This window comes from Andrena cerasifolii, chromosome 1 (genome assembly GCF_050908995.1).
Source record: "Andrena cerasifolii isolate SP2316 chromosome 1, iyAndCera1_principal, whole genome shotgun sequence".
In the NCBI taxonomy this organism is placed as follows: Eukaryota; Metazoa; Arthropoda; class Insecta; order Hymenoptera; family Andrenidae; genus Andrena; species Andrena cerasifolii.
In genome coordinates this window covers 28,365,131-28,389,168 of record NC_135118.1, presented here as the reverse complement: position 1 = coordinate 28,389,168, position 24,038 = coordinate 28,365,131, and the positions used below count along the sequence as shown (strand labels likewise).

General features: G+C 44.3%; 1 protein-coding gene across 3 annotated transcripts in view; it reads right to left on the bottom strand.

Annotated features, from left to right (window-relative positions):
• The window catches only part of LOC143374361 (Krueppel-like factor 6), a 417,548-nt gene that overhangs the window by 129,632 nt on the left and 263,878 nt on the right, over positions 1-24,038 (bottom strand). The window contains exon 1 of one of the 3 annotated variants that reach the window (XM_076822490.1): positions 14,764-14,864. The exons of the other annotated variants lie outside the window; for them this stretch is intronic. Coding sequence (XP_076678605.1) covers positions 14,764-14,829 — 66 coding nt within the window. The 5' untranslated portion in view covers positions 14,830-14,864. Of the gene's footprint in view, positions 1-14,763; positions 14,865-24,038 lie in introns of those variants that run through there. 3 annotated transcript variants of the gene reach the window in all.

Genomic DNA, 24,038 nt, shown 5'->3' with positions numbered 1-24,038 from the left:
CTACTCACTCCAACGCAACGACTATCCGATCTCCAGCCTGTTGTCTGTCTACGAAACTCCTATTCCACTTTCTACAAGAACCAGTCTCATTATACTTTACAAATCGACCTTTTGCGAGGGGCTCTATTTCCCAATTTCATCATCCCGCAGTAAATATCCTGAAAACTAACCAGCTCACTTGATCGGGTAACAAAAAAATTCGGCGAAACTTGTGCAATTCGACTTCACCGGGCCATCGATAAAGCCCGCGTGCATGCATATGGATGGCGGCTTGGTTTCGCAAAATTTAGTCTTCCGGTTTCCTGTTCCATATTCACGCGCCTGTGCCGGGCCGCATCTCGACGACGGGGAGACGCGGAGAATCTCGCGAGATCGCCTCCGGAGTCGACTTCCGCCCGGGAGGAGTCCGTGGCTCCGGCAGCGGCTAAACCGCCGCGGGAAACAGCCACCGTAATCGATCGTCCGCAGACTTATGACTTTCCATTTCTTACGGCCGATGCGATTGGAGGATCGGGCCCGAATGTTTATCGGTCGTCGGTGACGTTGAGGGATTGTAAGGGTGGTAAAGGGGAGCCAGAGGGGCTGTCTCACCGAATTCGATAGAGGGATTCTTTTCACCGCGCTTCTGACTTTTTAATCCTGCCCCCGTTCGCTTCGCAGATAACACTGGGACCTCTCGGCTCTGTCTGCGCGTGAAAACGGCAACAGCCGTTTCACGGTTGTCGCTAAAGTGAATGATAAAATTGGAATGTGAAACTTATAACTGATCATCCAGGAGAGAAAGCTTAGAAAATTCAGGAAACGAGGATTACTGTTCCACAGCTTTTCCAATGAACCGTGCCATTTTTCTTGACTCCGTCGCGAGCGGGTCTGGTTCGCGAGATAGAAAAATGAAGGGACGGGGTTGAGACAGTTCCCTAAGCCAGGGAGCCTCAGTCAGCCATTATTAAAGGAAGCGGCCGAGCTGGGAAATCCGCGACGGGATTTCATATCTCGAACAGCGAGACAAAAGGGATGTCTTCGCGACGCAAACGAGGTCGATGATGTCGCGTGCAGTTGCATCAACGCGTCGACTAGAGGCTTTGCGTGGATACCGAACGTTCCTCCCATTAAAACTATTTACATAAGCTCCGTAGCATAATAAGAGCGAAGAGATTCCGCGTCGTCTTAGCCCCTAAGTCTCTTCTGGCAGTCACTCGCAACCTTACAGCTTCCAAGTTACAGCGCAAGTTTAACCGTGCCGTTTTGGAACGTCTTGCGAAGTATGCAACCCCGCCTCGAGACGGCGTCTATTGTAATATTCAAGCGATGTTCGACTTCGAAATTTGTATCCCAGGGAATTCGCTTGCAACGCTCGGAGGGAACGCAGGACGAAGCCAGAGTATCATTTTAACATCACAGTGGCCCAGACAGCGGTGGGAATTCGGTTTGCGGAAGTTTGGAAAAAAGATCTGACGCCGGGACGCTGAATCATCGATTCCGATTCGCCGGCCGCATTGGCAATTTCGCGATTCTGCGTCAGTGGTGTCTATCTCTGTACGTAACTCTATATAGGACGCACGGATTCGCTTGGATCTATTAAATCTAATCCTGAACCCTCGAGAGCCCCCTCCAAGATAGCTCCCGGCTCCTCTGACCTGGAAATGAAATAAATCGCGAGGAACTTCTATATCTATCCCTTGCAGGACCGTCGCAGAGATCTAAAATAAAGAGACCGAGGGGCGTCTAATTTATTTCCCGCTGTGCTCGGAGGAACAGCCGTTCCCCAGCGATTCGCCGAAATCTCGTTCCCTCTCTTTGACCCAATTTTCGATAAAACGTCGCGACCGATATTATAATTCGTGGAATTCCGGAAATTTATCTGGCGTCGATTTTGTCCGGCGAGGACAGTCGCGCCCGCGTGACCGTGCGGTTACACCTCGATACGAAAGGAACGTTCTACTAGAGAGGGACGTCGAAACGCCGGCAATAAATCAAACGCCGAATTACTCCGCGCCATCGACGTCTACTCGCCTTTAAAGTTTCAGCCGACGTAGATGATAGGGATTCAGTCGGATCCGTTGAACCTATAATCCCAGGCCCTCCTCCACGTCCTTAAGACGATAGCAATTCCGGATCCCTTGACCCGGAAATTTGCCAGCTCCCGCGGGATACTTCCAGATCCCTCGCTCGTCTACGGCGCGCCATCCCTTTCGAAATCGGGGAAACAGGGGCCAGGGGGGATGGACTCGCGTGGCGGCGGGTACTTCGTCTTCGAGGCCGCCGCCGCTCGAGGAAAAGCGAAATCAGTCGAGAACAAAAGCGCAGGAACGAGCCTGAAGGAGATACTCCCGGGCCATTTTCACGCGTGAATCGTTCTTCTCGTATGTACGGGCAGAAACACTTCTCCTCCGCCAGGAAATCGTCGGTGCTTTCTCGAGATCCCGGGGTATCCCTTTCGTGCAGTGACTTGGGGCAGGCTAGCGACTTGAGAGATGTCCTTTGAAAGGGATCGACTGTCGGGGTGTATTTTCAGGATTAGCGAAGATAGGGTTTAGGAGGAGCATTGGATGATTAGCTGAAGGGTAAGGGGAGAAACGAGGAACGTCCATTTTTCGTGATTTTGCGATTTACAGCATATTTTGTTGGTGGCAACTGGGACTACGGAACTGTCGGATCACAGAGGGTTAGGTGTGAAGTTCAAATGCCCTCGTAAGATTATGTTAAAGTTTTGGGGTTTTGATTAAAAGTAGGTAATGTCCAGTCTGCACTCGAACGAAACAGTTGATTTTCTCGATAAAACTGTTTCGTGATAATCCCTGTTTTTCCACTGTTCCTTCAGCTGTGATTTCTTTGCTCATGGGTAAGATGTTGGTGGAGAACATATTGGATTTTGATTGTCCGGTATTCCATGTAGCCCTACTGTATGTAATGTAGCTTTTGCTTGGGACATTCTTCCATAAAATGAACAGTGTAGGAGTTACTCAAGGTCGCTGGTTCAAATGAATATACATAGTTTCGTATGAGAGTATCACGAAGGAGAATCAAAAGTTTCTTTTTCAAATTGAAGTTGGAAGCGTCTAGACTGTGCCGTATCGTATCCTCCACCGAAACGAATATCAAAAACAGCTCACAGGAATGCATTCGAACGTTCATATTCCTCCGTTGAATAAAATGCCAATAAATAAGTATGCACATACGGAAGAAACCAGAGGATTCCCAACGATACCATGCCAAGAAAAACCTATTCAATACTTCCACTCCCCAAACCACTCCCAAGCGACGAAGCCTCAGAAAACTTCACTACGAGCAACCAGGTTCCACGCATGTCTTAGAAAGAACGAAAAGAAAGCACTCTATAATTAAATAGTACAATGCTCAAAATAATTATTATACAAACGCAAGTAGGGTAACTCGGGGTAATATGTCACAGTTAATTTTGAAACACGATATCTCAGAAGTATAAGTAGATACAGGGAGATAGATAAAACCATATGAAAGTGTAACTAATTCTGTATATTGACTAATAAGTAAAGATATGTCACTTTTATTGTTCAATGAGAAACGTACAAATACAAAAGTCCTCGAAAGTGGCATATTACCCAAGTGGTGGGTAAATATGCCACAAGCTATGAAGTGCGAAATAATCACTCAACTTTTTGAGAACCAACAATATTTTAAACTATTCAAGCTATTAGTAGCTAATAACAAATATTTGAACTCAATGAAACGTAAAATATATTTGAAAAAAGCTATTTCTAACAAACTAAACAGTCCCCAATCTCTACGCAGTCTTCATGGACCTACTTTCTGCAACAAGTAGTTTTTACCCAGTCACATTTAGGTCCCTTTTTATCGTAATAATATAGTTCACATATTGCACAGTATTTGCACATTTTCTGCATCAGTCGAATTGTCATAAAAAATATCTACATTCTAATATAAATACCATTCGAATGGCTTCCTTTAAACTTTCCTCTGACCAAACAGCACGGTTTGAAGTTCGTACATACTTCTTAGGCATGGTTCTAATACGAAAAAAGAACAACTCGATGGCATTAAATAGAAAGAGTTATAAAAATATTAGTTTGTGGCATATTATACCGACAAACATGTGGCATATTACTCCACACGGTCATAAAAGGAAGGATTAAAAATCTCTCCACAAAGTACATAGTGTTAACGGATGTGCGAGAGGTTGTAAAATTCATTTATTAATCTACTTTGTCATAATCTATTGATTTTTTGTATAACTGTCCACACAAATGTATAATCTGTATTCTAGTTACAATCTGAAATTAGATTAAGACGATACTTTTATAACTTACCAGAATTTACTGGAAATAAAACAAGGTAAAAGCCAAAATCTATTGTCGTCTTAGCAGTTACACTAAATTGAACGGAATTAGTGCAAATGATAACGGCATCTGTGCATTATTTAAAACATTATTGAGAAGTGGCATATTACCTGCGGTGGCATATTACCCCGAGTTACACTACTATACTTCTCACGAAATTCTACAATTAATTATTTTTCTAACAACAGAATCTTTCATATCTCTCTAAAAGGCTAAAACATCTGCCTTCCTTGGGAGCCCTCCCCAAAAAGGCGACCCTTCCCCAAATATTTTATCATCACGCACACAAATATCCAACTGCATACAACAACGCCTACAAATTAATATCTCTCTATGAAGGTTCACGTGATCGCAGCGTAACTACCACGCGCCCCTACCGAATAATATTTCTCCCCGACAGTTTCGCGAACCCCCCCGCGAGTCCTGCACCTGGTCCCTCTTTTTTTTCGCGCGGAATTCCGCGAATCGAGTGGTTCCACCCTCGATGACGAAGGAATGGAGCGGAAGTCGGCCGTCCCGCGTATAATTTCGATCAGCTGTTCGCGTGCACGAGCGGGCAGGGTGCGTTCCGCGGGGTGCACGCTTAACGTCCGCGCCCCCCAATGCATTTTTCATGACAACAAAGGCCTGCTGACCGGGGACGAGGGTGGCGCGCGCGATAGAGGGCGACAGAGGTGGGCCGAGGCGCCGCGGAACTCTGCGGTCTCTGGATTATCCGCCGCTGACAGGTGAATGGCAACGTCCGGTCGGCTTGATTGGCGTCCTCCTCGCGTTCCGCGGCGCGGGCTTTCGGAAAATATTTTATAAACGCACGGATAATTGCCGCGGGGTATGGCGTTTCCGCGGATTTACCCCTGGCGCCGGCTTATCGTCGCTTTCGCCACCTTTCGCATCGAATTTTCACGCCCGTCCGCGTCCTCTTCACCATCGGATCGTTCTCTCGGTTCTATTTTTTTTTTTTTTTTGTTCACGCCGCCTGCGCTTCCAGCGCACCCTTTTCAACGAGCCGCCCCCTCTCGCCGCCTCGGCGCGATTCCGTCACGCGCGACGAACTCTGTTTCGCGAAACGGACGTCTGTTTACCGTGCACGCGGCAACGGGGGAAAACGATTCCATTGAATTCGTTAAATAGCCAACGAGCTCTCTGGCTGGATTGTTTCCGGCTCCCGGAGACTGGCCAGCTCGAACGACGCGGGTTTCTTTTTTTTCTCCCTCTTTCTCTCTCTCTCTCTCTCTCTCTCTCTCTCTCTCTCTGTCTTTTTTTTTCTATTTTTAAATCGCTCGGTTTATTTGCCGCAGGGACGTTTTGTTTGATTTATCGACGCGATAACGGCGGACTTCGATGGAGTAATTTAACGAGACCAGCCGTCAGGAGTGTCGCGGTTTTTAACATAATTGCCAAGCGTTCCAGCGAGTTATTGTGCCTCGTGAATGAGGTTGGTAGTACAATGAGGGAGCCTTTTGTTTCGGTCAAATGCAACGAGTTTACCCCCCGTGATCGGTTCGAACTGTTTCTCCCCGCGGGGATGGGAGAAAAGTTGGACCCGGCGACTACTTTATTCCATGAAACGTTATAATGCGTGTTTAATGCAACAGAGCCGATTGAATTGCTGGCTTTTATATAGGGTGTCCTAGAAATAAATCATTACCATTCATCGGTAGTTACGGAGACAATGACCCTTTCAGGGCTGAAACATTCGGCTGAGATCTATTCAAATGCTCTCCAAACCGTGTGAACCTACCAGACCATTCCGAATTTCGCGTGGACTTGGCCGAACGCTCTTCAACTACCATGGATTTGCACGCACTCAATAAATAAGCAAAGGTTATAACGCGACCGACTGAATCGCTTAAGGGGACTAGGCAGTCAGAAACTTGATTTTTTGTTGTTGTTTTATTTTTCGAAAGTACCACCCATCCCCAGTAAAATGCCGTTTTGATTTATGGTAAAATTTGCAAAATTAAGGATTTTACAGCCGACAAGGTCGACCGCGTCATAAACTGTTTCTGCGCGCACGCAGGTAGACTAATTCCTCTTTCGAAACTTTAAACGCGTTTTTCTCGGAATAATATTTCCTCTTCGTTTTGCAGTGATTGCGAAAAAACGGAGGTACAAGTCGATTTGAAAAAAAATCAGCATACGTGAAACATGTCTAGTTACGACCTGAACCTAAGCGTAAGTCTGTGAAAACTTTTGTTTTGACAAAAAAAAATAAAATGGCTCTTTTTCCTGGCGAAAAATCAGGTTTTTTTAAAATTGGCCGTTTTACAGCCGGCATTTTTATAATTTTGATATTTTTTTCTTTTTCAATAGGTTCAGGGCAGAATGGGGATCAGGGCAAAGTATCATTTCCAGAGGATATTTCACAATTCAATTTCTTACGGCCAGAATCACTGCAAAATTACAGCGGCTCCAGAAAAAACATCTATGTATCAGGCAACTATAGCGCTGTCATACATATGTATATATTATTCAAATAATTTTTTTTTACTGTTTATAGTATTAACAAACATTACCCAAAAGTACTAGTCATAATTTGTATTAATGAGCTTGTAATTAATTCGCAAAAAATACTTGATTTTCGAGCGATCTGACTGCCTAGTCCCCTTAATGGTTACCTAGATCAGCGCTACGGAGGCCATACGCCGGGCCATTTCCACAGAAATGCCGCCATTACGTGCATCTGGCTACGTTCGAGGCGACTACATCCAGCAGCGTGTCTGAGAACTGACATACGGTTAAACACAACGGTGACGTCGTGTGCGATCGGGGAACGCGACACTGTATGCATTATGGATCATCGAATGTGCTATTATGTAAGATGTAATGCACCAAACCCCGCCATCTTATTTGAATACCTTATTCTGAAGCGAAAGCAGAAACTCCTCTGGCACCCCTACGCTATCTTTCGGCTTCCAAATGTAAATAATGCATTAAAATATAACTATGTAGGCACTATAACGTCGCTGGCTCACCCCGAGGAAGGGAATACAAAAATAGAAACGCGCTTGTTTCGAGAATTATAAGCAGCTCACATTTAGGCCTTCCACTCTTTTTATTTTCAATAATCGGACAAGTTAAAAAGGTCACGCGCCTCAAGCAAATCGTCGACACCTTCAATTTAAACTAGGGGAGAATGGGGTTAGTTGATGAATTATCTCGACACCGTATGTATGTAGCTCCATTTGAGCGAGATATGTGAAGATTGTTGTTCAATTCTAACAATGGTTTTTTAACTGTTTTCGTTTTTACAGAGAAGAAGTAAATAGTTTTGATACATCCAAATTGATCGTCCAAATAACATTTTTTCATTCGTTTTGTATGTATTTTCTCAAGTTTTCGCTTACTATATATTAAAGACGAAGAACCAAACTATATTTTGGCATATTTGTTATCAAGTAATTAATTCAACCAAAAAATGAAAAAATTGAAAACAGAATAACGTATCAACTAGCCCCGCAGTGGGGTAAATTGATACATTTTCTTCGTCCAAATAACATTTTTTCATTCATTTCGTATGTATTTTCTCAACTTTTCATTTACAATATATTAAAGAGGAATGACCAAAGTATATTTTAGCGTGTTTGTTATCAAGTAATTAATTCAAGCAAAAATGAAAAACCTTGATAACTGAAAAACGTATCAACTAGCCCCGGTCTCCCGTACGCCTAATTAAAACTCCGCATCTTCATTTCCAATTCAACCGTAATCAAATATAAATTCTGGTTTCACCCTCGTTGACCATCGCACCAGAACAAAAGAACCGGCGACACAAAAACGTCCCAAGCACCCGAAAACTAGGGGACAGAGTACTGCAAACTCGTCGGCTCGCGTTTCATTCCGCTCGATAGCCGAAGTTATCTCTTTCCAGGATCAAGAGTACACCCCAGCCCCACCGTGGTCACCCGATCTCCCCGGAATATCGCGACTGATAGACCCCGGTGTCGTATTACCATAAATATCGAAGGCCAGGTACCTAGTGTCCAGCCACGAAGCGTAGCCCGAAGCGAATTGTAACCTAGGACAGGAGCGTTCCTCTCGTTCCTGGCCGCTGGCTCGCGCCGGTATTACGATGCACTTTCTACGAGTCCGCCTAGGGCCTAGAGCAGCGGCGGAGAGGGTTGGCGGTCGGCGGGGTGGAGAAAGCGGAGCCACGTACGAGGCGTGCAACGCGATTATTTACGGGGCAACTTGCAAAGTGAGAAAAATTACGTTACCTCGGTAGCCTCGGCCCAGACAACGGTGCTTTATGCCGCGGAGGGTCGACGCGTACCTATATCGCGCGCGGGCCGGACACGCCGGCGATGTTTACGAGTTTTCGGCTCGCCACGCGGAACGCGCAGAGATTACGGTGGCTGGGATCCGCAGCCTCGTACGTCTTTAACGCGTTCGCTATACCTGTCAGCCGTGTACCTCACCTATAGATGACAGACTTATTTATCCTATTGCTCCCGGCGAGCGTTTGCAACGAGGCTTTCGTGGAGGCGATGCAACGTTACGAACGCGATAAAGCAGAATGGGGAGAGACAGTCAGAAGCGGGATCGATTGTGGATAGGGGAAGGAGCTGTCCAAGTGTTTTACGCGAAGAAGGTTCAAGACCAAGGGTAGCTATTCTGGGATGTTGAATGGCAGAAACGATTTATGCAGGTGCTTCGTTAGGTATCAGTGGGCACGGCTGGGGAGGTGGATATAAAAAAATGAAATGGGGAAGGTGATCTATGTGGGGTTGGTTCTTTTTCTGAAGCTTCATGCGAACTGAATTAACGTACTCATACTGAATATTTCACGTGCATGCGTATTATTTGTAAATGTTTTTATTATGTGAAACGAATCACTTCAATTCAGTGCAGTATGTAAAATCAGCAGTAATGAGGGTGTGACCTGTCACTTGACTTTTTATTTGTAGAGTCAATAATTCAAGGTCAAAGTTTATAGACGAACTGGGGATCGATCCTTGCACGAGCATTGGACGAAACTAGTGTTCCTGATTTCTCCATATTTTTTGTTTCTCGAGAAATCAGAAATGAGATCATATTTCTTGAGAATTCTCGAGAAAATGAAAAAAATATTGGAAAAATTATATTTTTGGAATACTGTTGATAATATTTATCAAAAAACACAAGAAGATCTTCTCCCACGAAAAAAAAGCTAAATCGATTAATCCTGCACAGGTCCAAGCATAAATCCACCCGTTTCTGTATTCAGTAACGGTCTGCCCAACGATCTCGTGCTAATTTTAATTTATCGTTCCCAGGGGAAAAATAGAAGAGGAACCTGCGCTTCCAACCGGTTATTTGGAAGATCCTCGAATCGACGTACTAATCGAGTCGTACCTGCAATTCCCATCGCCTCTGCTAAAATTTTTCAGCGACGAGGAAAGGTGAAACACGCCATTAAAGCGTCATTAGCATCGATTAGCCTCGCGAAATTCCTACCATTGATCGAACTTTATTGCACTTTTTTCGCCAGCCCTCCTCTAAAAGCGCAATCTCTCTGAAAATCTGCAAACGTCCCTCGGTGTCGCAGCGTTTAATTCCCGGTCCGATTCGCAATCTTTCGAAGAACCGCGCCTCAGTCGGCTAAGTGAAAATTTTCGTTTTAATCTAGCGAAGGCGGAGATTCCGTTAAAGGGAGGTTCGGCTGAAAAAAATTTGAACTCGAAGCGCCGCATTACAAAGCAAGGCACGAAAGCACCGTTCTCCAGGTGCGCTTTTTCTGGCCCATTTCGTTTCCCTATTTCCTCCTTTCACCCTACATTTCGCGTTCGCCGAAAACCCTTAGAAGAATTCCTCGCGGAGGTCTTTCGGCCGGGGCGGAACAATTTCCTGAAGCCGGGACAGAAGGAAAATGGCCCCGCTTCCGCTCTCCCTCGTATACGTGGAATATTAGCTTTCTAATTTCGCGGAGCGAGCCTCGAATAACTCTGGCGATGCATTAGAAGATTATAATATTCCAGAGACTGTTACCACTCAAGTATTAAACTTCCCATCGTTGTTTACATGAATCATACATGAGCCACCTTGGAACAACCGAACTTCCAACTCAACTTTCTGCGCGAACTCGAAATGTCTCGCGCCGTGCGTTCAATACATTATTATACTGCACCTCGCCGAAATGTATGCCATTCTAACTGCAATGGGAGACAGAGTTCATATTGGTCTTAATGACTTCAGAATGATCACGAGCCCAGAGAAGTTAGCGTGCTATTTGTACATTATTACACTAATTAAAAGAGTGTTGTTTCGGCGCACTGGTTCGGTTCTTCGAATATTTAAACAAAAACTAATTGCAATTTTGAAACATTTTTTGGGGGACTCCCTCTAATAGAATTTTGGTTTTTCTGTTTCTCTATGATTGGACTATTATTACATATAATAACTTCTTAATTTATGTAACTGTTTGGTTTTTGACACCTATGAGGGACGTATTTATCACCAAATAAATTATAATAAAGATATTAGGCATTGTTGGCGTGAATTAATAGAGTTTCGTCTTTTCAAAAACATTTTAAATTGTCAACGGTTATCGCTTCGGCGTCATTCGGGTGCCCTTTAGCATACTGTTTGAACGTTCTTGCCTGAATACTAGATAATATAATATAATAAGTAAATTCTTTTGAATTTTATATTTTTGATGATCGACTTTCGAGCAGCAGTGGTCACCGCAGAGGCCTTTTTTTGAGAGAACCTTCGAGTGATGGACAATAACTTAGTTATTGATAAATATTTTTAAATAAAAAAATTACGATACACGGTACTAGATGCAATGCTTAAAAGGAAAAAAGATTTTTTGAGAAATATGTTATAGCTTTTGAGTAAAAAATTTCCAAAGACCACCCTTTTTTCGGCCTCCTGACTAAACATGACCCCATAAGAACACAATTGTGCACTGTGTACACAATTTGAGACCAATTACTTCACAAAGAGACCCTCGCGATATAATTTCATAATAAACTGTGTTCCTCGTAAAACCCTGTTTTCCTCGCGCTGTTTCGTGCTCTTAACAATATTAATTCAATAATCCCCCGTTGCACCCACTGTATCCCGCAGCGGTCTAATGGTAAGCACCGAGTCTTTTAAATCCCTGGCAGAGAGCAGTCGGCGGCGAAGTTCTCCAAAATGGCCGGCGGGCGGGCCCCGCAAGTTTCCGCCACGAGAAAAATACCGTCGCGTTGTTTAAGCCCCGTTGACCCCCTCCGCTAAATCTCGCGATACAGTAATGCAGTCCGGTCGCCGAGTAATCCGGGATCGCATTCGTCGGGCGCGCGCGAGCGGAATATGGAAAACCACGGTAAATTCAAAGGCGGCCCCCGTATATCCTGCGACCTTTAACACAATTAAGTCCGAATCCGAGCGTGCTTTTAACTAAATGGAGCGACCGGGCAAACAGCCGCGGCGAGACGTCTACGCTCACGGCAAAAGTAGCGAGTAATCTGCGCTCGTTTTTCTTCCGAGGCCAACCCCCCTCTGTTCAGTTGGACGCGCGCCTACAAATGTTCGCCAATCTGTCCGCGGTATTGTCGCGTAACGTTGCTGCAAAAGAAGCAAACGCGTTTCAGACGTCCTCCGCTTTTAACGAGGACCTTCTGCTTTGTGGTGTGCGTTCAGTAGGAACTCTGTTACTCGAACGCTTTACTGCGCGAGCGTTGTATTATTGTAACAGAGGGCGGACTTGTGGGGTATCCTTTTGAGGCTGCTGGAATTCCTTTTTTTTTTAATTGCGGCGACTGGCTTTGATTGTAACGAGTTTATGGCAGATACGTGGTGTAAGTAAAATGTGCAGAAAGAACGGGGACACACTTTACTACTGGAGGCGCGAAAGTTTACGCGACAGGGTGTTCTATAATAATAGGATTCGCGGCGGAAACGACACCATGTTCCAGTGTTCCTTCCTATCCTCGGGGGACTGTTTATAGCACGACTCGAAAGGGAACATCGAAATTCTGGGCGCGCGAGTGAAACGCCAACCCCCTGGCCCCTGGAAAATGGCACAAGTCGTCGTTACGTACCGGGAAAGGGCTGGCTACGTGTTCGGAACCGCGCGGTCATGCGATACCTTCCATATACCTGTTTCACAACAATGAAACAGAATACTTTGGCTCTCGAAGATCCCTTTAGCTCCCGTTACTGAGTGTTTGGATTTTTATGCGCGTCCATGAAGGCAATGTTTATTGTTAACCCGGGAGTAGGGGCATGTTGGTCTTTTCAACCGACGATTTCATATGTTTTGAAACATGATCCATAGCGTTCGATCGTTTACTTTTTCCGTGGGGCTATTCCCCTTTGAAGGAGTTCTTGATTTATTTATGTTACGGAGCGACACTTAGTGCAGTCGTGTAGGTTTTAAATCATACATTTTTATGCGTTGGTCTTTTCGACCATAGCGCGCCTGCTAACCTGCCTGTTAGACTCATTTCGTCTGTCGCATACGACGCATACTGTGTGGTAGTATACGCATACTGAAAATAGTATCATGGCTGATACTAATTTCCGAGATTTCTTATTTAATGAAAACATTGAAGACGAGATCAGTGATTCCGCAGGAGATTCCGACTATGTTATGCAATCCGATCACGATACAGATTCGGAAATTGATTCTGCGGATATAGAGATATCAGATGTAGAGGAGGCATGTACTTTGAGCGGAGGGAACGTAAGTATTTATTCTTTATTTTCAAGATGCAGTTCCTAATCTCAGGAAAATATAAATATTTAATACGTTTATGAAACCATAAATTTATAAGTATATTTTTTGAAAAACAAATATAAATATAAAATATAATAGATAATTGCTATTATTGAAAATTAAAAATCAAGTGATAAATTCAAATTGATAAGTAGACAATATAATTTTATATTTTGCATTCGCTCAAATTTTTATATAACATTTTTTTTTTAAATCAATCACAATGTATCATTTTTATAAAAATAAATTTTCCACAACTCATAATAATATAATACGATTAATCATTTTATCATAAAAAATGGAAATTATTTACGTATAACGATTCTCAAATAAGTAAAATACAATGTTATGCATTATTTATATTATTTTAGTCATTTTATTAAGTTATTTCTGATTACATTACCATCGGTGGAAATGACCGACGTGCGCCTATACTAACGTAAGTTATTTGGCGCGCCTACTCCCGGGTTAAGAAGTGTCTGTCGTGCGTCGACTGTGATGGATACCTAAGTAGGAATGAAAAAATCGTTCGCAAGAGGTGAAAGGTAACGGGAAGAATTTTTAAGGAATTTTTCGAGTTAGAATTAACGAGTTGATTAGACAGTGGTTCCGCGCAATGATCTCTGTGATTATTGAGCTAATTGGACGTCTATGAACTGAGAACGCCGCTGGCGAGTGCAGACGCGAGATAATGGGGAAATGTAAATTTCGCGGTAGACGTACAAGGGGACAAGGACTAATTTCACACTTCGCAGATCGAATTTGAGCGTCATATTTTATCCGTGTCATAACTCCCACGCACCCGAGTACCAGTACCATAATTCTCATAACCGTCCAGCCCTCTGTGGTTAAAAGAAACGTGATATATCTACCCGAGCAGCTTTGAAAATTACAGTCCCTTCGCTGATTATCACGGTTATTCAATTACCTCCGATTTCATTACGAGAAATTCCGTATTCCACGGAGAATCTCAAAATCCCCCAACTCTGTTGACTTGCTGCTCGCGTTAACCGTGGCATTAAATCTAGAAATACCTGCCACATTCTCAACTCCGCGGAAATTACCTTGAAATATCAAAATCGCACAGTTCTATTGATTCTCGCAATTATTTCCGGACTAAATCTAGAAACTCCCCCAACATTCCGAATCCCCTAAAAAACAGTAACCTCGACGTCCATAGAATCAACAAATCCCTTTGTTTTTGACAAAGAATCGAATAATAATATCTGCGGAAGCAATCGTCAGCAGTTGATTAAATTTGTGAAAAATCTTGAGAGTGTAAACTTCGGAAACCGTAGAGTTTAAGGTCCTTTGTGAAACTATAGAACGCATGGAAAAAACTTCCTGCGATATTTTAATGAGATGGCCTTCAAAGCTCATATTCTTAATTATTCGATTTCGCGTACTTTTTTAAGCAAATCCCTCCGAAGAGACAAGGTAAACTACGACAAGGTCCCACGACAAGTTCATTTAAGGATCAAAATGGACCACTTTAGAGGGGAATGCGAAGCGAGCGTACGCGCTTGGAGGAATGCGCGTATGCACGTTTCAGCGTTTATGGGCACGCGGAAGATAACCACTGTTCGCATATTACGTAAGGGGCACCGTGGAAAAGGCCGCGCAGAGTTCGCGCGCTTAATTTCGGGCGAATCGCGCGCGAATTCCGCGGACCCGGTGGACGATTAAGCGTATTCCATTAACTCGAGATGCAATTAGAAATAAAGGAGCTTGCTAGAATACCTGTGATTCCCGTGGCCCTCTTATCCGCGCCCTCCATTGCCAGACGCCGACCCTTGGGCCGACCATTGCGAGAAATAGGGGTGGAAAATGTGCGGACCGTGAAAATTAGCGCTTACCTGAAAAATAAAGCAGAAATTGCGCCGTTAAATTGCGCTTCATGGTCAGTTTCGCGCGCTGCAAGTTGCGTTGATTAAAATCAGAACGACAGACTGAAACGAGCAGAGAGAGCACTTCTCGATTTATTCTACTACAAAGGACTTCCACGATTAGACTTGCTCCATGACATTAAGCATCCTGTGTACGCCTGAGATACTTCACGCACCGTGGGAAGTTGCCATGCATTGCCAAGCACAGAGAGCTCGATCAGGACTAATCCTCCTGAACGTTCAATTCGCAACGATACACGGGCGAGTTAATAAGTCTATCAAATTCGCGCGTCGATTGATTACGATCGATCGTCGACGCGATAATTATCGCCGGGTCGGCTCGTAAACCCGTGTACCTGCACGCTCGGCGCGAGCAAATGAACAGCTTCTCGCAGCGGAACATTCTAATTAATATCGACCAGCTAAAAAGAGGCGCACGCTCGGCCTGGCCCGCTGCAAAGGTGTTCTTTCGTGCGTCGAATAATCAACGATGAACGAGGCGGCAGCCTACCCAGTGGGGCGACAAAATCGAAAGTAACGACGCGCCGAGTAATTATTATTTTGATCGCCGAGCCGTGAGTGTCGGGCTACAGGAAGGGAGAAGAATAGAGGGATGGAATCTCATATCCGAGCGAGTGCTTCATGGCTTTTGATCGGGCGGGGGGGCGGCTCTATCCAGCTTCCTGGATTCTCGGACACCATTTGCTGCTAGCTAATGACACTCTCCCCTTCTCACTGTGTTAAAGGGAGCTTCTAACGGTTCTCCCCAAGGGTCGATGCCACGGCTCGAAATGTGTTATTTAAGGTCCCACATTTGGGCTAGGTTAGTTCCAGCTTCGCTCCTAAGTATTAATAACGTATTTAATTGTTGCTAGGATAACACAAACGTAACCCAGACTCGGCAGACCCTGAGCAAGCAGCGCAGCTTCTACTACGCGGGTAATTAGTAAATACAGCCTCGGAACATGTCCTACCCCTCTCTGCCACGCTTTCTCCTGAGCTTCTTTCTCTCCGGAAACAGCGAGCCACCCCTCAAATCCCCAAACGCGGAGCGCAGATTTTTACATTATCGCGGCACGCTCGTTCCTTAACTTATTACGTCCGCGGAGAATTATGCAGCGCGTGGAATTATGCAGGCGATGCCGCGGTGAAATTGCGTTACGACGTTGTTAAAATACAACGGGCAACGATTGCTAGGTGGAATACGAGCGCGCCCGAGACTACGACCGCGTAATTCCGTGGCCCTTCCTCCCCCTGCCCCTCTTGCATTTTTCCCGCCCCCCCCCGGGCCCTCTTCCTCTCTTTCTCGTAATTCCATAATACAGTCGCTATTATTCTCTCGACGTAACGACCTATAATTATTTCCAATTGTTCTGAATTTAGTGGACCATGCCGCGTATAATGTATCCCCGCGGCCGTCGCGCAGGAGGAAGGCAAAAATGCGTTTCGGGTAGGACTTAACCATCGGCGACGGCCATTTTGCTGGCCGGGGGGAAAGGTTTATCTCGCGGCCATGGTGGACACGGAGGGTACATATTCCGCGCGGCCACGCGGAGACATTCGAAATTCAACGGCCGCCGCTGTTTTGTCTACCCGTGGCAGTCGCGTCCGTGTATCACGGTTAATTCACGGTCGGTCCGCGCGAACCTTCCCTTAACGATCCCTCCGTACGCTCGCATAATATCTCAATTCTCGTTAACCGCCCCGTTTAACCGCGCCCCGTGGAAAATCCGCATGGAAATCGTCGGGACAGTCCGCGGCGAACTGTCTTCGCTATCAAACCGCGATAAACTATCTTTGAATCGTATTTCCTTTTTGTTGCAGATAAACAGGGATATACGGCGACAGTGGCGGTTTCCTGTGAGCTTTATGGAATGACAATAAGATCACGAGGAAAGATAGTTATTTTTTAGCAAAACGTGTCGCGTGAAACAGGCTTTAATTTTTAGTCGTAAGAGCCAATGTCGCACTTAGAGAGGAAGCCAAGAGGCCCTGCCACTCGCCAAAGAAAAAGGAACCGGGAGATTTATTCTCTAAATAAATTTTTGTAATCACCTAATGAATTTTATTAAATTTGCATTAAGAATATTTTAATCCGTTCGACTCGGCTCCCCCTGGGATTAAATCCTGAATGCGGCACTGGTGCAGAGTTAAGGGGACTAAGCAGTCGAAAAATCGATTTTTTATTGCAATTTGCGAAAGTACGATCTTTTCTGAATAAAATGCAGATTGGTTTATAGTAAAATTCGCAAAATTGTAGATTTGGCAGCTAAAAACGTCGAGTGGTAACTTATAGCGTCGCCTTTGCCCAGAAACTTTAAACGCGTTTTTCTCGAATATTTTTTTCTCTTCATTTTTTCCTAATTCCGAACGATTTGAGGTTCAGACCGACTTGGAAAAAATTACAGAATGCGTAAGGCATGTGCGATTTCGTGGCAAACCTCATCATTGATGGTCTGCTACCAAAATCCGGTGATTTCTTAATTTTTTTTATGAAAATCTCGAATTTTTACGGACCCTATACGAGGTTCGCCCCGAAATGGCACATGTTTTACACATCCTGTAATTTTTCCAAGTCGATCTGAACCTCAATTCGTTCGGAATCAGGAAAAAATGAAGAGAAAAAAAAATATTCGAGAAATCTACAATTTTGCGAATTTTACTATAAACCCAGCGGCATTTTATTCAGAAAAGACTGTACTTTCAGAAAATGCAATAAATAAATCGATTTTTCGACTGCCTAGTCGCCTTACACCTAATTCAATAGGAGTAAACGTGAGCTTTCTGCGCGATCCCTTCCAACACTCTTTCCTGTCGTTACAACGTTGTTTGGGTGGCTTGGAGATTTTTCATTGAGGTTTTAAGGGGCGACTGGGATGTTTGAGTTTTACGATAGGAAGATAAGGGATGAAAGCGAGAAACTGTTTGCAGGTGTTGGTTACAGAGGTTCACCGCCAATTCCACTTTCAAATTACACTTCACAGTCTGCAGTTATCGATTATTTCCTCGTTTCGCGATGGATTAATTGGTAACTATCAAACTACAGCCGAGAAAGGGAATGCTGGCCACCGGAGGCTGCTTCAATCTCGAAGCCCGCTTTCACGCCATCCCAGATTGCCCTTCCGCTTGAGAAACAGAGAACACGCATCCGCAGGTTTACGTTTCCCATCACTCAAGTGGAATGGTGAAGCGTAGGCTAAGGGTGGGCTGAGAATCGATCCTCGGCAGCCAGTATCTTTTGTCCCGTCTGTACTTAATACTGCTATTACTACCGCAACCAAGAAGGAGAATGCACAAAAGAATAAAGTCCCACTCGAGCCTCCACATAAACTACATACAGAGGGTTCAGAAGCCAACCAGTGTAAGTTCATTAGCCTTAAAACAGAAATTTGAATAATTTCGTCGGCAACATAACTACCGTCATTTATTGCTTACGTATGAAAGTAATAACTTAGTTGATTCATCAACAGAAAGTTTTAACAATAAAGAGGTTTTTGAACCACGTAACTCCTCAGGGAAAGCTAGACTCACACTGCTGGGCTTCTGAACCCTGCACGTTTACCAAATACCAACCGCAATCACTGAAAGAACTCAGAAAGATTGAAGAACCCAGATAAATCGCGCGCTCGTGCCCAGAAACCCTTAAAAACTCCGTCGGTTCCCTTTTTTTTTTTATCTCAACGCTCGCTGATTGCTAACCAATTTCTCCGAGGGACATTTCTGCCCATCGAGCCGTTCCTTGGAGCCCGCGGTTCGAATCGATCCCCAGCCAGCGTCGCGCCAGCGAAGGGCCAACATTACGCGTTTCGCATGCATTAACGGGCTTTTCGCTACTCGCCCTGCCCCTCTCCGCCCCGCCTCTATTACGCGAGACAACTCGTTGGCGGATCGGGCACGGTGAAAGCGTACGCTACGAATTCGGAATCGTCGATCGGAAATACGTTCATCGAATTCGTTACCGAGATTAGGTTACACGGGCCCGGTAATGTAAGCGGGCAACGAGTCGGCAGCCGCGAGCCCGGCGTTCCCTAAATTAAGGCTGGACGAAATATGGTGTTGCCATACGCCGCGGCCCTGCCCGCCCGCGAGATAGTAGAATTGGCAGGAAATTGCAAATTGCCGGCGAGCGGGTACGCGGGCGCGCTCGCGAGGGCCGTCATTTGGAAGGCACGAAATAACCTGACCTGCAAATTGAAACCGGTCGTCGTTACTTGAAGCGGGCCCGGCCACCGATAGATAACCGGTCGCACGCCAGTTGAAGACGGCCCAAAGCTTCAAGTCCGTTGGAAAAATCGCGCCTGCGAGAAAGTGGAGCGGAGCTTTTTCCGTCTTCCTTCGTTGTCCAGCTAAGATAGATCAGGGCTGCTTGTGTAATGCCCCTTGAGCTTTATTTTTAAACTTCACGGTTGCTGTTGGATGGAGGAGTAAATTGGAATAAAGTAGATGTCTAGGATAATGGGGGTGGTTTTAGGCGTATGTTTGTGCTTGCCTGCTGTTACTATTTGATAGCGTTTACTCAGGAAATTGTATTTCCTTTTTTTAAGAAGTGCCTGTACTTCCATCGAAGCCCCAAGAACACAGTAACACAGTTTCAATTATTGTACTGTTTTTACTTTTCATAACTTGAAGTATTAGTTCTCGTTGCAATTTGATCAACCTTTCTGAAGTGTGGTTCAATAATGCCTGCAATGAGACTTCAACTTTAGTCTCCCTGATAGAAATTGCTTCTTTTGGTGGCCGACATTCGGCTTTGGCTTCGAGAACTTTATTATAAAATGGCCAAATATCCGCACCACTTGCTTTTACTTCTAAACGTATATTGGTGCACACATTTTTTGACATACGGTTGTCTAATGAAATGCTAAAGCTTCTTCAGGTTTCTTAGTTGTAGGAGCTATATTTGTATCTAACAATTTTCTAATTTTTCTTGGTTGTTCCGGACTTTTAGAAATTTCTTTCAAAATAGCACACAAATCTTTTTCTTTTGATAATTTAGCTGCATAACGACATGCCTGTAATATTCTTTGTGGGTTGTGATTAAGGCTTTTGCTTATGTTTGCAGCCTCTCGTCTCTTTGATCGATTCGATTTATTTTCAAATGATATATATTTACAAATAAATATATAACAATAAAATGCCATAAATTAAAGATAAATTAATGTAAAAATTGATATTATAATGAATAGACATATCACTCATTTTAATACATTTGTCAACATAAAACCAATGCCAATGGAGCAGGAATGGTTAAATCCACAAAACATTTTGTCTACATGCACTGCAACTATTCCTGAAAATGGTGATAAATTTTCCTTACGGAAATTTTCTACCTTGATTTCGGCCATTTTTTAGGTGCTCTTGGACCACTGTGCAGTGGCGCACTCAGGATTTAATCTTGAGGGAGCCGAGTTGGAGGGATGAAAATGTTCTTAACGCAAATTCAATAAAATTCATTAGGTGATTATAAAAATTGATTTAAAGAATAAAATCCAGTTTTCTTTCCTTCTTATAAAGCTCCAACTTTGGGGGTGCCAGGTCTTCTTGGTTCCCCTTCTGGGTCTCCACTGAGGCTCACTATAGTACATTTCTTAATTCGTAGAGAACTGAAAATAGAAGTAGGAATCAGAGCGTCCTATTTACTTAGCTTTCCTTCTACTTAAGTCTTCCTGAAAATCCGACGACGAAGATTGAGCACCCTATCACCTCCCTATCCTCGCAATATATATTCACCCCCACTGTGTCAACGCAAGAACGTGCTCGATCCCTCGACAGGGATAGCCGGAGATCGGCAATTTTTCTATTTTCCTGCGAACATATTACCCCCGTAATTTGCTTTCTGGACGCATCGATGGAACATCGCTGAGCGTTCGACGCGGAGGAGACCGAAGGTTAGACGGGGGCGCAGGAGATTTGTTGCCAGCAGCGTTGCTCGCGCTGCCGTCATCTTCGCGAAACACAGTCGCTGGTTGTGTGCTCGCCCCAGGGCCAGTGTCAAGCCAGGGCGAGGCAGGGTGCAAACGAGCTCCCCACGGTCTCGTATTCATGCGCTGCCCGGCTACGCGATTATTTACCTTTAATTAGAAGCTTCGACCTATTGCTTAGCACGCCGAGCCCAGAGGTATCGTGCCACGGGCTTTCAACAAGCTTGCGAACGTGTTCGCGGTGTATCCGTAAATATACAGACACGTTAATAAACACCGTGCGATATTTTAATACCGTTGAGCGGGAGAAATCTTGGTTCAACCCTTCAGCGTCGACATCTATACTTCGTACACACTCTCGTCCCTCTCGTGTCCATAATCTTGTATCGTCTGCTGCGTGAACAGAATTACGGAGTCGCGAACTCCGTTACTGGAATCTTTAATATAAGGGTGGCGCGATTAAAATACTCCAATCGTGAATTAATCACTTCGAGAAGTTTCAATTGACATTATAATAAAAGGAAAAACTACGCGAAGGACGATCTCGCCCGAACGATGATGGAATATTCCTGCAGCGGTCCTTATCGAATACGCTCGAAGGGATATTTAGCATAAACGCTAAAAGGCGACGCTAAAGGAAACTTCACGGTCCGGTGGCTCCATTTTTAGCGTTGTCGATACCAGGAAAAGTCGTCGAGTAACCGTTTCGCGGTTTCCCCCGGCTGCAGGTTACTCTTGAACGAGCATCAAAAGATACACAAACGGCGGGGACCAGTTTGAAAACCGCAGAGCCGTTCTTATGTGTCGGCGCGGATCGTGCAGGGTTTCCACGCGGAAATCGGTGCACGTCGGGGCGACGCTCGTCGCCTCCAGTCGTCATCGCGTGGATTTGAAAGGTTCGATACGAGCAGCCAGCAAACGCGCGGCGAAGTTCACCCCGGACTTTCCGTCTGTCGCCAGCTTCCTGGATTTCGTCAGGCCGATCCAGAAACGGAAGCTGGGATCTGATTTACTGCATAATTTCCCGACCTACTTTCAGTTCCCGTTGCTGGAATAATATTTGCGATTTTAACTCGATTAAGGCTACTTTCCGCACTTCGTTCAGAGTCATTTGTCTGTGCAGGAGGTCTATAGCAAATTAGGTTGGGACGCCAGCATTATTGCTGCATACAGGAAACAGATACGTCTGCGTATTAAATATGCGCGACCGAGTGATTGAATAAAAAATATATAAAAAAAATTATGTTAAACGATTTTATTAAGAATGTAGTAAAAACTAAATTGAAATGCACTAAAAAATAATTCTTCTCTTGTACTTCAATTTTGATGGTGTTAATACCGCTTTAAATAAAATCGTGGGGCACCATGTGCAACCAGAAGTTGAAGTATTAAAGTGATTCATATCGTATTATGAAATATCGTACCCCACGATTTTATTTAAAGTGATATTAACACCATCAAAATTGAAGTACAAGAAAAGAATTATTTTTTAGTTTTTAGTGCATTTTAATTTAGTTTTTACTACATTTTTAGTGTTTGTGGATTTACATTTCACAGCTCAGACTTCTTTACAAATATCTTTTATTGCTGTATTCAGTTTAACAGTTTGCTTAAACGTTGTAGTGCTATAGTCACTAAAAAATAATTCTTTTCTTGTACTACATTTTCGATGGTGATATACTACGAACGCCTGCAAAGTTTTAGTTTTACTATTCGTACATACGTGACGGATCATTTCTCGATAAATTGTGTATTTTCAGTAATCGCAATGCGACTAGTGTCCCGAACGCAGCGGCTTTTTGTCGTTTTCGTAAAGAACGCGAGTGGCTCGTTTCAAGTCGTTTGGATTTGTGGTTATGGGTTATATTTATTGATGACTGGGTAATTTTTTCATCTGCTCGGGCTTAACTTTTTTCTTAAATATTTTATTGTTATCCAAACTACGCACGCCTGCAAAGTTTCAAGACAATTGGATAGTTGGAAGTGGATTAAATTTGAGTTGCCAGAATTGAACCATACATACAAACAAACAGAGGATCGAAGCTGAATAAAATCGTTTAAAAACATAAAAGGAACTACTTAGGCGTTGCGTCGGTTTGCACTGTGTATTACAAAACAGATGATAAGAATAAGACAATATTTTGACGTGTCGCTGCTCGGCATCGACAGCTGATTGATAAGCATAACTCAAGAAACGTAAATTTCACAGGAAAAGTAGTTTAAAATTTGTTGCATTTGACTAATAGTTGAATACTGATCATAATTTGTCTCCTGTCTAAGATGTGAAGCTAATGAAAATACATTTTCTAAGTTATGTTACTATCAATACTAAGCAGCGATGTACACAGTGGCAATTTCCACAAACACTGAAATCATAGTAAACCCTAAGAAAATATCTAAATCCCAAATTTCTTCGATTCTTTTCAACAAATTAAATAAATCTCACCATCTACCCTCTTCTTCCTCTTCTTTCCATAAATCTACCCCTCCGCCGTTCATTTAAACATAAACGCACAATGTAGCATCAGGGTATGCACCTACTACCAATATCCAGCATCTTCACGCACAAAGCTCGAAAATAGGAGAAAAAAGTAGTTTACAGCGACAGGTCGAAAAATATATTTCCCCATCGGCTGTTGTTCGATTCTCCTGGAAACGGAAGGTGGGGTTGCGGGGGGTTCGTTCCTCGATCGCCATGTGTATAAGGGAGGCACGAAAGAAAAACCGTGGCCGAGTCAGCAGGTGAGAGTAGACATAAATCTTGGCCTGTGCTCCGTTCTGAAAAATAAACCTTCCGTTCCTTTCTTCTTCTCGCGCTGCGACGCCACGGCCGGCGACCCTGTTTCCGTGGCGGGTGGTAGATGAAAGTTTCCCTTTGTGCCTGGGCTTGTCACGCCGGCCATTCTCGGCGAGCAGAGAAACCCCGAGACTCCCGGAGGTTGGAAGGGGTGAGTCCAGGGGGAGGGGGGGGGTGGTGTACGCTTCTGTACACATATTCTGAATCCCGGGGGGGTCTGGCCGAATGCTCGCCGGAAGCCGTGGAGAATGAGAGACCGCCGTTTCCATGCCCTCCTGCTCTCCTTTCCCTCGCGCCCGCGAAAAGAAAGTTTGACCCGAGCAGCGCGTCCAGACCCGCGGAAGAAAAATTTATAACGCCCCGATCCTCCGTGCACGTACACGATAGTCTCTGGTGAATTAGCATTCACCG